Below are 14,615 nucleotides of genomic sequence, written 5' to 3'. Positions count from 1 at the left end.
TGCATTGACTGGGATAATGCCTCCTCAATATTACCATGTAATTCAATTGATAGTAGGAACATCATAGAATCTAGTCTTATTAAACATACCGAAGCATCCAACATGAATTTGAGTAACGGCATGTACAAGCTGGACAATTTTGTAATTAAGAAGATTTGTGATCAGGTGAGAAGGCCGGGTCACTTGACCATCTGACCTGACCACCAACCGTTGTGTGCTATTTAAAGATTAGTAAGGTCATTACCTAATACCTGACCATTGTGGACCTGGTCTCACCCTCCTCTGTATATATACACCTTGATTTGTATTACTCTCTCTAGTCTGTACTCACCCCTGAAGATGTGAATTACACGAAAGCGCTTGGGAACTTCGTGTTTTCTTCTTTCCTTGTGGTTATCAGCATATATATATATATATATATATATATATATATATATATATATATATATATATATATATATATATATATATATATATATACACATAATTTCCTTCACCCTAGCAAACTAATTAGCATAGCATAACCAAACAGCCTCGCAAGGACCAATAGGTCTGTATATAATGTGTGTGCACGCACTAAAATTACCTAGTATATTTTACTAATGTCTCATTTTCCATGGGTTTTCTTACAGTTTGGCTGTGAGTTTTCTATTTTGTCTACCTGCTAGTTCAACAGGACTGCTAACCATCCTCCCAGCAACTCATATGCCATTCCAGACCCACAGCCTATATGTATGGTGCAAGACCGCAGTCCAATACATACAAGTCAGGCAGTCAAGCTTTGGTTTGAGGCGCACCCGCAGATTCTTCTATTGGACTGGCCCCCTAAAGGAGCCGAATGTAATCCAATAGATATGGGCGCATATGGTTGTTGAATGGGATGTTGAGGAGAAAACGAGTGAGGCACTGAGGCAGTGAGGAGACACGCACATAATGTGTGGGAGGGAATAAGGAGGAGGCCGAACATCTGCAGCAATCTGGTAGATTCCATGCCCACCAGATTGCATGAAGTTATAGCAGCAGATGGAGGTTGGACACGGTATTAACCTGTGGTCAAGAATTAAATCTCCGCCCACGACGGTGCCTTGTAGGGGGTGGCGGGGGAGTTTGCTCTCTGGTGTAACCTCGTTGGGGCCACATAGACTTCGTTTCTTAACTCTCGCGAATTTGTCCAGGTATTTTACTAGGTGGTTTTACGTCACTTTGCATAAATATGCTTACAAAATCTATGCATTAATATGCATAACTCTTGGGAATCTGTCCAGACGTTAAATATATGTTATATATTACAATAATCACATAGATATGTTTACAATGTTTATGCATAATAAATGTGAAAAATATTTTTGGGGTTTCAATTAACCAATAGTCATGCCTAAAAAACAATCTTGATGCTCTACGCGCATGTACTGTATGTGTTAAATAACGAGTAACTGATCCACATTATCTTGGTAAATAAAGAAATGAAAAGCAAGCACTTAGCCATATGGATATAGTTACACGGAAGAAGGGAAATAAGGATGAACCATGGTTTTGATGGAAACAATGTGCTCTGGGACGATGCTCACAATGACGAATGGGAGAAACCTCTTTATGAAACATCTTACCTACTAAGGATGAAGCTTAATGTTGCAGAACAAACACACACACACAGTGTAACTTTGTGTGACGCGTTGGCTGACTTGGGGTGGGTTTGAGCGAACCTTACACTTGATATTACAATTTATGTATCCATCCTGTCCATAATTTACAACAATAACTGTATGGTAAAAGTTACAATATTATACTAATAACACTGTCATGTATTGATACTATGACTACTTACCAAGATACAGATCAAGATGAACATAACATGATACTGATAGTGAAACCTGGAAGGGTTCATATCATAATTTGTGTGTTCGTACTTATGTTGCCCCGTGAGAGTTACCGTGGGCCTCCATGTGCCCAGGTGGGATGGTCAAAGTATTACACTAAGTGTGTCAAATGAGAAATGACTGATCCACATATAATTTAAGGTTTTTGAAATATGTAGTAAAATTAAACACAATTTTTCATATAGTTACGCGAATGATGGGAAACATCGTGGTCTGGCACACACACACACACACACACACACACACACACACACAATCGCTGTAAACGTTGTGTGGAGTCACTGGGTGGTTTGGAAGTATTTATTTCCATTAATACTTTCGTAACTACAACCTATGGTATTTTTTCTTCGTGTTCATATATAAAGAAGATAATGCAGAGTATAAAATGCCATATACAATATTTATACATAATGTCATCTATACAGCCGTACTATGACTGTGTGTTCGTGCGTGTTTTGCCTCGTGATAGTTAGAGTGGGCCCCCGTCCAGAAAGGACACTGTTCTAACCTCCAGCACCAACCCCTGTGGGCTAGAGATTATGGTTTCCGAGTGTACATGCTAAACGTCGTATCACACCCATGATAGTTTGTTTAACCTATGCTTACCAGAACTAGCTTAACGTAATCTAAGTATAGCTTGGCCTAATTTCATTGAGCCTAATTTAAGCTAACCTAGGCTGGCTTAATCTAACCTAGCCAAATTTAAATTAACATACCTTAGCTTAGCCTAACCTTACCAACCTTAACGCAACCTAACCTATCTTAAGATAATTTACCTTACCTTAACGTGCCCTACCCTAACCTACATTAACCTAAGTTACTCTACCCTATCCAAAGTTAACCTAATTTACCCTACCCTATCCTACCCTAACTAACCCTACCCTATCCTACCCTAACTAAATCTGTCCTTATCTATAAGAAAAATATTCTGCCTTACAGTGAAATATAATTTATTTACGTGTACCCAACCTAACCTACCTACGAGAGAGAGAGACTAATTCTCTCTCATACACTCTGTGCACACGTAAATATATTATTCCTCACTATAAGCCGGAATATTTTAATTAAATTTTAATTTTCAACATGTCTCCAATATCGAATGATTTATGAAATAGAATCGACTCGACTTTGCCAAAATATATTAAGAGATTCAGAAATGACAACATCCGTTCTTGATATGTATTTGATTTTGAGTGATTGTTTAATTATATTCGTTTTGCTTACATTCGTGTCTATTTACATTTGTTTTATTTTCCAGCATTCTTGTACATGTACTCACCGAATATCCCGATGCGGTACTGTATGCTGACGACCACCACGTCGTTATTCATCAGGTAGTGTGGGGAGCCCATCTTCCCGTCCCCGGCTATGAACCCGCCACCGTGGATGGACACCAACACTGGCAGACCTTCGCCCACCTTGACAGTCTGAGGTGAGGAAGATCCTATGGATGACTAAGCGTGTTTTGGGTTTGTATTAAAGATGATGAAGATAGTTATAACCCATGAAGAAAGAGAAAGTATTTAAACTCGCCAAGATCTTACGCTTAAAACGGAAGCATGCAACCAGTAAAATGTTACACAGTGACTAACAAAGGAAACTGAATGAGGTCATTGAACACTATATCTGCATAAACTTACCCGGGTTAATAAGGTCAATAAAAAGGTCAGACTAAGGATAAAACTGGAAATTAATTGATTGGAATAATTATAACGATACTAATAATCATGAAAAGAGTAATAATTGTTACCATGGTAAGAATAATGAAGGTGATAATACTAACAATACTGCTAATATATAATTATATGTATCTTGATACGAATTAAAAATATTACGGTAATAATAACAAAGACGACCACTTACTAGCGTTTAAGATACGATAATTTCCCTGATGATAACAGTAAGACTCACTGTGGCTTGGCCTGACAACACATCTAACTGGCTCACTAAGACAACTAGTAAGATACCAACCTACGAACCTTAAATAATCTAAGTCTAGATGTATGTGTGTGTGTGTGTGTGTGGATTCTGAAGACTTCGTACATTAATACTAACTTTAAATAGAAGCTTTGGGAGCGTCTCACTTAAACAACAACTTGGTAATACCTTACTAACAAGAATAGCGTCGAAACTATACATAGGCTCTATTATAACTGTAATTGTTTTTCCACAAGGGGATTATTTTGCGAATCTGTGAGAGTCGTCACTGACCTGTGGGGTGAACACGTCGAGGTAAAGACAGTCTTCTGACCCCACAGGGGAGAGTTCACCACCCATCATGTTTTTCAGCATATCCACCTGCGGGCAGGATGAGGCATGGCTCTTCCCCTCCCTCACGCCCTGCCATCCTTCCGAGGCAACGGGATCCTGCAAGAGTCACATCCGTTAAAAACTGTAACTAGATTCGTCATCTTATACACTTTTCCCTCACAGTATAGTCAGCATGGTCATCGTCGCTGTTGTAAGTGTAGCTATAGTGTTGTTTATGGCGGCAGCAGATGTTAACCCACTGTACATATGTAACGTCAAATTAATGAAACGCATCATGGTCACTTGATGGGTATGTTCATCTAATAACATGTTAATTCGTTCGTCCAACTCTGGTTAAAACTTCACTAAACTCTCATGTTTACTTCCTTACTTACCCTCCTCGCCACTTGACAGCTTACTACCTAAATCCTTACAGGCATTTCATGACCTGCTTTACGTTCAGCATCACAAAACTACACTATCATCAACATTATCTCTTTTAGGTATGGCTCCCGGTAATCGTTGTCCCCTTCTTTTTTTTTTCACCCAAACTTAAACAAGTAATGCCGAAGTGCACACCCGCAACGTCCCTTTAGTGTGCATGCAAAGTTTCAGGCTTCTAGGATTCATGGTCTTGGAACTACAGCACTAACACACACACACACACACACACACTCTTTTATTAAAATACAATATTGTTCATACACTTTCCTTACTCCTACAGTATATTATAACGAACCGCATTACCTTAATACAGAATAAATCGGATATTTCTATTTCCTGTACAGTATACATATACTGTATATTTCAAATAAGCCATACCTCTATGCATACAGTATATTTCTGTATATTTATGTACCTTTATGTGATAACTTTAATGTTACTATTTATGGTTATTTTTAACTTAAACAAATCCATTGTAGTTTACACCAAACTGACCATAAACCTCAATTCACCCACAGGAGGCTTGGCAAAGGGGATGCCATAGTAGGCGTGGAAGGTCTTGCCATTTCTAGATTCTTCCTTGACTCCGGAGATCCTACCCAGCAGTGTCGTGATGACTGGCACCTCCCTCTGCTCCTCCGGCTGCTCTTTGTACTGCTGCGCCATTGTCACCCCCGCCACCACCACCAGCAAGCTAGCCCACATCCTCATCCTATACGTGAATGACTTCAATTAACTGGAAAGATACTCATATCTCTCTCTCTCTGTATATATATATATATATATATATATATATATATATATATATATATATATATATATATATATATATATATATAATATATATATATATATATATATATAAACAGGTACCTTACTTTCGTCTTTATTCAAGACATCTTCAGTTGCCTCTGAAGATGTCTTGAATAAAAACGTTTTCATTGTGGTTATATATATATATATATATATATATATATATATATATATATATATATATATATATATATTTATATATATATATATATATATATATATATATATATCTATATATATATATATTACAATAGGGCCTAAGCATAATACGTCATCGTTTGCTTAACCGCAAATCATTCTGCGAGAAATCCGGGGTTGCTTTCGTTCAATATGCGCAGGTGTGTGTTAATTTCCGAGAGTATTGTTAAAGGAACAGTTTAAAGTGATCCTTGATCGAAAACATTGAAGTTCATGAAGAAAGGCGATGACTTATATGAAAGTGTTTTTCTGCTAAGAAACCCAATTCGAAAGTTGGTTTGAGTAGAAGGTAACTCACCGAAAATGAATCCTCGTTCGCCAATCAAAACCATCAACACGGCCATAACATAATTCTATGACAGCTAGCCAGTGAACAGTGGGTTATAGCCTATCATATACCGCAGTACAGTTATGTAATACATACTGTACAGTTTTTGCGGGCGGGCGGGTCGTGTTGCGTCTCTGTAACAAAGCGTGTTCGGCATCCGGGCCTTCGATGTAGAGCGGCAGAAATTGGACAGTGATTACATAAGTTCGTCAAGATCGTCTTAGTGAGGTGAAAGTGTAAATCGATGTCGGACTTTTCATGCTAGACACGATTGTATTTTTGAAAACTCAATTTCCACCGAGTTGGAGGTACAGCCAGGGTCACAGGCCTATAACCACACAATCACTGCCACATGACAAAGCTTTTATTTTATTTTATTTTTTAGGGTGTTGTGGTCACGGCTGTGATAAAGGCCAACCAGGGAGTGTAGTACTGTGCCTTCAGTTAAATCAGTTCATAGTTGTCATCAGTGAATGCAGAAGAGACTATAATAACTTAAAGTGAATACATATTGGCAATCGAGCTGGTAAGGACAACTGCCAGCCTATTCGTGTCATAGGTGCCACAGAGACTTTAAATTTTATTTTGTTTGTGTGCTTGCTCAAGGACTGAATCTGTGTTTATAATACACCACTCACAGGGAGATACAGTGTACACAGTGATAGTTCATAGTGTCATCAGTGACCGCTGAAGTTGTAAATAACTTAAAGTGAGCGCTCACTAGCAAGCAAGCTGGAAAGGCACCGTGCCAGCTGAAACCAAGTCGTGTCATAGGTGCCACAGAGACTTTAAATTTTATTTTATGTTGATTGTGTGCTTGCTCAAGGACTGAAACTGTGCCTACAATACACCATTCACAGGGAGATACAGTGTACGCAGTCGCAGACGACAACTCCATAGGCAACAGAGAGTAGCTAAGTACTTTTTTCTCTCTTTATTTTCTTTGAAATAGGTGTAGATCTATACACAGTCTACACCCCCCCCACAACAACAACAACCATGAGTTTGGTATGTGATTACTGCAGGGAGACGTCGGATATGGAGGATGCAGGCCTAACTAATGCAACGTTTAGGAAGTTACTAACTGCCGTAAAGCTTGATGGCTGTTGCTGGTATTGCCCTGGCTGCATAGTCAAGGTGAATGAAGCGATTGCAATCCATAAGGGAACGAGTTCTCTAGGGACGAAAATAGATGAAGCAGGAGCCCTGCTGGTTGACAAACTGGAGCAAGTTGAGAAAGAGATCCTTGCTAAGACTGAGGAAGTAGCTAATAGAATGGAGGTGGTTGCTAAGAGGAGCTATGCTGACGTATTAGGAGGGCCACGGGTGGGGGGGGCGGAGAGTAATGCAGAATCAGTACAGGTTCTACAGCAGATTGGGACTCTGAAAAAGTGTGTCGAAGAAATGAAAATTAACGGACCTACTGTTAGGGGAGAGGAGGAACACCAGGAACGGCTCCAGCGCAGGAACAATGTAATAGTTTTTGGAGTCCCAGAGAGCCAGGCAGAGGGAACTGTGAGTAAGGAAACACACGATAAGGTGCTGTTTCAAAATATTTGCACAGAGGTTCTGAAGATTCCAGCAACCCCTCAGGATGTGAGGAGACTGGGACAAAAGCAGGGGGTTAAGCCTCGCCCCCTCAGGATCACACTAGGGAGTGAGGAGGAAAAATGGCAAGTTATCCGGCAGGCAAAAAACTTAGCAAGGAGCGAGGCATTTCGAGATGTATTTATTCACCCAGACCGCACGGTAATGCAGAGGGAACAGCACAAGAAGCTCCTGCTGGACTTGAAGCAGAAGAGGGAGGAGTCGAGAAGGAACGGGGACAGGTGCACATGGGTTATACTCAGGGGGAGGGTAGTGGAAACAAGTGTGCCGACACAGGGCCAGGGGGCAGCAGTGCACCCTCCACCCACTCAACCCCCCACCCGGGAGGCGGCACCGGCTCAGCCTACCGGACAGGAGGGAACGAGCGCCGTGTAAACAATGAAATTTTTAACCACACCCTGCAAAATACAGTGTACTTAGCAAATGCTGCAGCTTCTGAGAATGTGGGTGGAGCGGGTTTATTACTAAGAGCAGAGACGTTACCGAGAACAAATTCTGGCTTGAATGTCATGTACACTAATACCGACACGTTCCTTGATAAGAGGGAGGAGTTTGAAACACTACTAAGAGTACACCAACCAGATATTGTAGGAGTTGTAGAACTGTTGTACAAGAACAGGAGAATCGACCCAGAGGAATGTGAGTTCAGTATTGCTGGATATGACTCATTTACGAACCTAACTCAAGAATCCTGCAGGAGGGGTGTGGTTATCTACGCTAGGCAAGACCTTAGAGCCAGCCAGGCGAGGGTACAGGGAGAGGATGTCTTTGAAGAGTCCAAGTGGTGTAAAATTAAATTAAAGGGAGGGGACTTACTTATCGTCGGGTGTATCTACAGATCCCCGAACTGTGGCCCACTAAATCAAAGGAACTTAAGAACCTTAATAAACAATGCGGCGATGCTCAACCCCAGCCACCTCCTTATCATGGGGGACTTTAACTATGGCGACATCGACTGGAGAAACGAGTCAACCCCGAATGACTTGAATAATCCTGCTACTCTTTTTGTAGAAACTCTGAGAGATAATTTTCTGTTCCAACATGTGAGAGACCCGACACATTACAGAGGGGAACAAACACCCAAGCCACTTGACCTCATCATAACAAACGAGGAGGGTATGGTGGCCAAACTGGAACACCTTGCCCCAGTTGGCACCAGTCACCATACAGTGTTGTCATTCAGATTTAACTGTTACCTAGTTCAAGATAAGGCCAGGCCAAGGTGCAAATATTACAAGGGAAATTACAATGGGATGAGGGAAGAGATGAGGGGTATCAACTGGCCTGACTTATTAAGGTACAAGAACGCAGACACTACGCTGAATATCATAACTAGTAAAATGACCCATTTGATCGATAAATATATACCCAAGACCAAACCCAGTGCTTCTAGGAATACGAGGGGATCCCTACACATGAACCATGCGGCGGTCGACAAAATTAAGAAGAAAACCCAGAAATTCAAGACGTGGGTTGGGTCAAACGATGAGCAAGACAGGAGGATGTATGCAAGAGCCAGAAACCAAGCAAAGATAGAGTGTAGGAGGGCTGAAAAGGAGTTCCAAAGGCTGGTTGCACGCGAGGTCAAGTCAAACCCAAAGGCGTTTTACCGCTATGCAAAGTCGAAATTGAAAACGCGAGTAGGAGTATCAGACCTGAGGCTTGAAGATGGTAGTTACGCAGATTCTGACCAGGATAAAGCTGAGGCATTGAACAGCTTCTTTTCCTCAGTGTTCACAAGAGAGGATGCAACTAACCTTCCTGCGTTTGAGGACAGACGGTTCGACACAGCACTGACCCACATTGTGTTCACAGAAGAGGGTATTAGAAATAAACTGTCCAGGCTAAAGGTCCATAAGAGTCCTGGACCTGACATGGTGCATCCTAGAGTGCTAAGGGAGCTGTGCAACGAGCTTGCAGAGCCCCTGAAGATTCTGTTTTGTAAATGCCTGGATGAACAAATGGTCCCCAGTGAATGGAAAGTGGCTTATGTGAGTCCTATCTTCAAGAAGGGCGATAGGCACTCCACGAACAACTATAGACCGGTGAGCCTGACCAGCATAATATGTAAAGTACTTGAGAGTATTATCAGAGATGCAGCGATGGAACATCTACTACGAAACAACCTTGTAAAAGATTGCCAACACGGTTTTATGCCGGGGCGCTCTTGCTTGACACAATTGCTCAAGGTATTGGATATTTGGACCCATATTCTAGAACGGGGTGGTAATATCGACAATATTTACCTAGATTTTGCCAAGGCTTTCGACAGTGTACCCCACGAAAGGCTGAAAATCAAACTGGAAGGGTACGGAATTCGGGGAAATGTCCTAGCGTGGATAGAAGACTTTCTACATGACCGCAAGCAATGTGTGGTGATTAATGGCACGAAATCGTCATCTGTACCTGTAACAAGTGGGGTACCGCAGGGTAGTGTATTGGGCCCGCTGTTGTTTGTTTGTTTCATAAATGATATGCCTGACGTTGTACACTCCTCCATACAAATGTTTGCCGATGACGCCAAGTTATTTCGGGAAATTAAGAACCAAGCGGACTGTGAAGAGCTGCAGAAGGACCTCTGTGGGCTCCAGGAATGGTCGAAGGAATGGCTGCTGAGATTCAATGTCACGAAGTGTAAGAGGATGCACCTGGGGCGTACCAACGGTAAGGAGGCGTACCATATGTCCCAACGGGATGAAGAAAATGTACTAGTTGAGACTGTGTGAGAAGGACCTAGGTGTGTATGTTGACAATGAGCTGAAGTTCTCGGGCCATTGTGAGAAGAAGGTAAATCAGGCAAATAAATTATTGGGTCTTATAAGAAGGTCGTTCAGATATCTAGACGGTCCGTCCCTCGTGACGATCTTCAGGAGTGAAGTGCTTCCCCATCTGGAGTACTGTCACCCCATCTGGTCCCCGAGATATGCTAGGGACTGTCAGTTGGTTGAAAATGTTCAAAGGAGGGCCACCAAGCTGGTGCCTGCACTTCGGCATCTCAGCTACCCTGCGAGATTGGAGCGCCTGAACTTGCCTAGCTTATACTACAGACGGGCAAGGGGGGACCTAGTTGAGGTTTATAAGCATCTCAGGGGGCACTACTCAGTTGAGTGTCCTTACTTGGAGCTGGCGGACGCTCGCCCCACAAGGGGTCACAGCTCAAGATTGAAGAAGCCGCAAGTCCGGAAAAACCGTGAGGGCAAACTTTTTCGGAGTGAGGGTTGTAAACTCTTGGAACAATCTACCAGAAAGTGTTGTGACGGCACCGAGTGTGAGCTCTTTCAAGAGAAGACTTGACCAACACTGGAGCGGGTTCAGGTACATTCAGGAGCCGGTGCATGCCCAGTATTTGCCAACAGTGCGTGACAGAGACGTGACCGATCGCCCGGGCGGCTAGCGAGCCGACCTTTTGGTGAAGAATATAAAGGAAAAGAGTCGTGACCGATCGCCCAAGCGGCTAACAAGCCGATCAGTGGCGAAGAGGATAAAAGTGTAAAAGTATATGTTATCAGTTCGTGAATCCAATTCATTATTTATCTATACAGTATTTTATAAACATCTAAACCTTGCAGACGGCCCATAAATAATGGAATGGCAATGACAATTTTGTATTGAGTTATTGATTTCACTTAGTTGAGGACAAAATATCCTCGAATGCCAGCAACCCCTACCTACACCACCCTAGCATATATATTTTTTTCTTTAATCCTCTTCGCCACTGATCGGCTCATTGCTTTATTTTTACTTTTATCTTACACAGCATTACAACTGTGGTTCAGTGGTAAATATATATATGGTACAGTAACACAACTCACCTGCTATTCACTGGTACACAACCGTAGCTAAGATGAGCTTGGATACTACTGAATCATGCTTGTACAATGTACAGTGAGGCCACTGAGGCTGCCGAGGCCCGAGGGTATTATCAGTGTTCAAGGTTACTTCTCTCGTTACCTGGTGGTTAGTTCCACAGCAAGAATTATCAAATCAGCTCTCCTTAACCTTGACAGGGAAAACCAGGAAGAGGTTTTCATCGACTGACGAATTGTGTGACCCGCACTCATTACACAAAACATTAACAGTCTTAGCATCATAGTATAGACGCGAGGAATGCACACAACTTAATTGACATGGCGAAGATGAGTCATGTTACAGGACTCCTTTGCCATGACTCCTGTAGATATATTTACTGCTTGGTCTATAAATGTGTTGAGAATTTAGGAGACACATCTGCTGGAAGGAGAGGCGTGGAAGACGAGTCACGCAATATATAGGATGAGGTGAATGATTCGAATTGAATGGTTAGTCTGGTCAGGACTGAATGAAATATACAAAGAAAAGAAGAAACTAGCAATTCTCATAGCTTCGATTACGAAAGATCAAACAATAGGTTATGGAAGAAAGCACTCTAGATTAGTATAATTTAAATTATTATTTTCTACATGTGCGTAGATCTCAGTAAACAAACAGAAAAATACAAATGTGAAAGTTTAAGTATCGGTTAAATTAGTGTATCCAAGACTCCAGAGCTTCTGAAAAATATTAGTGTTAGCACTGTTAGGTGATATCAAGACAATCCTAGGAAGTAAAAAAAAAAGTAGGGATTTGTGAGCACTGTTAGGTGATATCAAGACAATCCTAGGAAGTAAAAAAAAAAGTAGGGATTTGTGGTTAAAAAACGCAAGTGAAAATAATGTGATTGATGTTTGTGAGGAGATGCAATGTTGGAACACAAAAATAAAACAATACCAAAACAAAGAGAAACTCGGAGAAAACGTTGCAGAAAATCACACCAAAAAAAAACAGATGAGAAAACAGGAATAAAGAGAAGTTAATAAAAGGGTGAGGAAAACTGGGCGAGAGTTTAAGGTAGGAAATGCTAATGAATTTGGAAGGCATGCAAGAAAGTTTAGTAGTTTGTAGATACAGTAACAGGAAACTATTATAAAACTTTAGAGGAAATACGGAGAGGGGAGAGGAGTAGCAATAACAGAATATTAGACAGGGAGAAGATTATTATCAGAAAGAGGAGAAGTAGATAGGAGTTAAATGATGCCTAGTGATGGAAAAGTGGCAAAGATTTCATGTTGGGAGATGGAGAAAGAGAGAAAAATTGAAGACCAGAAGGAAACATGGAGAGGAATTACTAAAGTTAAGTCAGATGCGTGGATAAAGGGGATGAAGGAGCCAGGTGAGTGGTCGATATCTAGAACATTACCCAAGTGTAAAGAAAAAGTACAATGTTACGATGTCAGCCACTCCGTAGAACAAGTTCGTTATACTGGTGTAGCGGACCAGAAGTTGCCCCGAAGGTTCAGCTACATGTGGAGCCAGTGCATGGCATGCCCAGTACTTGCCATTCAGTGCGTATCAGAGACGTGACCAAGCAGCTAACGAGCCGATCAGTGGCGAAGAGGATAAAGTTAAGTAAAAGTAAAAACGTGACCAAGATCAGCTTTCTAATAAGAAGGGTATTTCGGGCACCAGAGGCAGCTTATAAATTGTGAACAGACAGCTACACTTCTCATACTTGATATACAGTATACATTTCCCATAATAAACCCTATAACTGATGTGTTTGGGAAGTCTAATGTTCAAAGTTATATAATTGGCAAATTCATTTTCACGTAATTTGCCCATTGTAGACAATGTAGGCAGCACTTCTCTCTAGTGCCTTCCACTTCCCTGAGTGTAAAGCTCGAAGAGGATAAAATAAGAATGTGTCATGGCTAAGGGTTTTAGATAAAACATTATTTGTTGGAATGATTCTGAAACGATTGCCAAGACCAATTTAATCATTTTTGAGCTTGTTAAACATAATTCAGCATCATATTATTCCTAAAATAATGTTTTAACTGGTATATTGTAGCCGATAGTGTGCGTACCAATCTCCATCAAGGTAGGTAGATAACCTACCTTGACTCTCCATTACCTCCTGGGTTCGAGCACGAGTCGAGGATGTTCTTTAACACAAACATTTTTAACACAGCTGTATATATATTTATATATGACAATATGACTAGGTTAAATAAATTCCAGATTATTGTAAATAGTCTAACATAATATATAGGCCATTAAATCACGTTTTTAGCCTTATTAATAGAGGGTAAAATGCGATAATGGTAAAGGAACTGCGCATGCTCAAAAACCAGAATATTAGTAACCAAACAAATTTACCTGGGAGCGAAGCTGTCACCTTTGCCAGTTATAAATTATACACCGCTACAGTATCCTGTGCCACGTTACCTGTGTTTGGGTAACAGCAGATGCAGGTATGTGCTTATTTTAATTCTAGTAACTAATTTTCTAAAGTTAATAAAGCAGCAAAGGCAAATATACGGTTGGTGACCGTCGGTGCTTAAGTAATTTTAAGTAGTTTTTTGGGTGAGTTTTGGTAAAACTGCAGTTTTGGACAATACCCCTAGTAGTTGAACAATGTTTTTCCGATTGTTTAGACAATTTTAAGACGCTTTTCTTCAATGATGATTCCTGTATATTTAAGTAATTTGCGAGATACGTTATGTAGGAAGTGTCTTAAAATTGTCTAAACAATCGGAAAAACACATTGCTCAACTCGAGATCCATATTGTCCGAAACTGCAGTTATACCACAGTTTTGTACACTATGCTTTTCCTTCTCTTCATTTTCGGTGAATTTATAGTATCACACCGATCTTTATTTCCGTATTAAAAATATGTATCTCGTAATGTTTACGCAATTCTAAGACATTTTTCTTCTATGATATTTCCACCGGAAATTAAGGATAACCGAGATATTAATTTTTCAAATTATTACTTTCTGTCAGTCACAAGTGTCGCCATGATTTGTTAACTTATGGCAGAGGTGGTCTGACCTCTTGCACATGCATCGCTCCAGGCCTCCGACTTCGCTCTTTAAGCATCTGGGTCATGAATAACTTGTTAGGTTAGGTTAGGTTTTCTTGATTGGTTGGTAATATAATTTTGTTCTTATTCTAAAAAAGAAATCCAACTTTTTCCTTTATGATTGTTGAGTGGGAGGGGGGGATCTAAAAAAAACACGTGATTTCCGGTGGAAATTAATAGCAACTTCGATCAAAACTCATCAAAATACATAGGAAA

The 14,615-nt window shown here is 40.8% G+C and overlaps 1 protein-coding gene across 1 annotated transcript; it reads right to left on the bottom strand.

Moving 5' to 3' along the window:
* Window positions 1–3,109: 3,109 nt before the first annotated feature.
* On the bottom strand, window positions 3,110–11,381 carry LOC121874571 (pyrethroid hydrolase Ces2a-like). The gene is made up of 4 exons (XM_042378768.1): window positions 11,331–11,381; window positions 5,067–5,283; window positions 4,089–4,244; window positions 3,110–3,304 (listed from the first exon to the last, which is right to left on the bottom strand). Exons 2-4 carry the CDS (start codon window positions 5,280–5,282, stop codon window positions 3,125–3,127), a joined length of 552 nt encoding a protein of 183 aa, XP_042234702.1. The 5' UTR covers window position 5,283; window positions 11,331–11,381; the 3' UTR covers window positions 3,110–3,124.
* Window positions 11,382–14,615: the final 3,234 nt, after the last annotated feature.

Source organism: Homarus americanus, unplaced genomic scaffold, assembly GCF_018991925.1.
Source record: "Homarus americanus isolate GMGI-L3 unplaced genomic scaffold, GMGI_Hamer_2.0 scaffold34360, whole genome shotgun sequence".
In the NCBI taxonomy this organism is placed as follows: domain Eukaryota; kingdom Metazoa; phylum Arthropoda; class Malacostraca; order Decapoda; family Nephropidae; genus Homarus; species Homarus americanus.
The sequence above is the reverse complement of the archived record's forward strand: the minus strand, read 5'-3'. Positions and strand labels throughout refer to the sequence as shown.

What these genes read in the sequence shown, in the direction of transcription:
- LOC121874571 (XM_042378768.1), bottom strand. Translation starts at nt 5,282, where the DNA reads ATGAGGATGTGGGCTAGCTTGCTGGTGGTGGTGGCGGGGGTGACAATG. An exon ending in TGGGTGAATTGAGGTTTATG is followed by an intron (nt 4,245 to 5,066) that starts GTCAGTTTGGTG and finishes TGACTCTTGCAG; the next exon opens with GATCCCGTTGCCTCGGAAGG. An exon ending in TCGACGTGTTCACCCCACAG is followed by an intron (nt 3,305 to 4,088) that starts GTCAGTGACGAC and finishes TCCTCACCTCAG; the next exon opens with ACTGTCAAGGTGGGCGAAGG.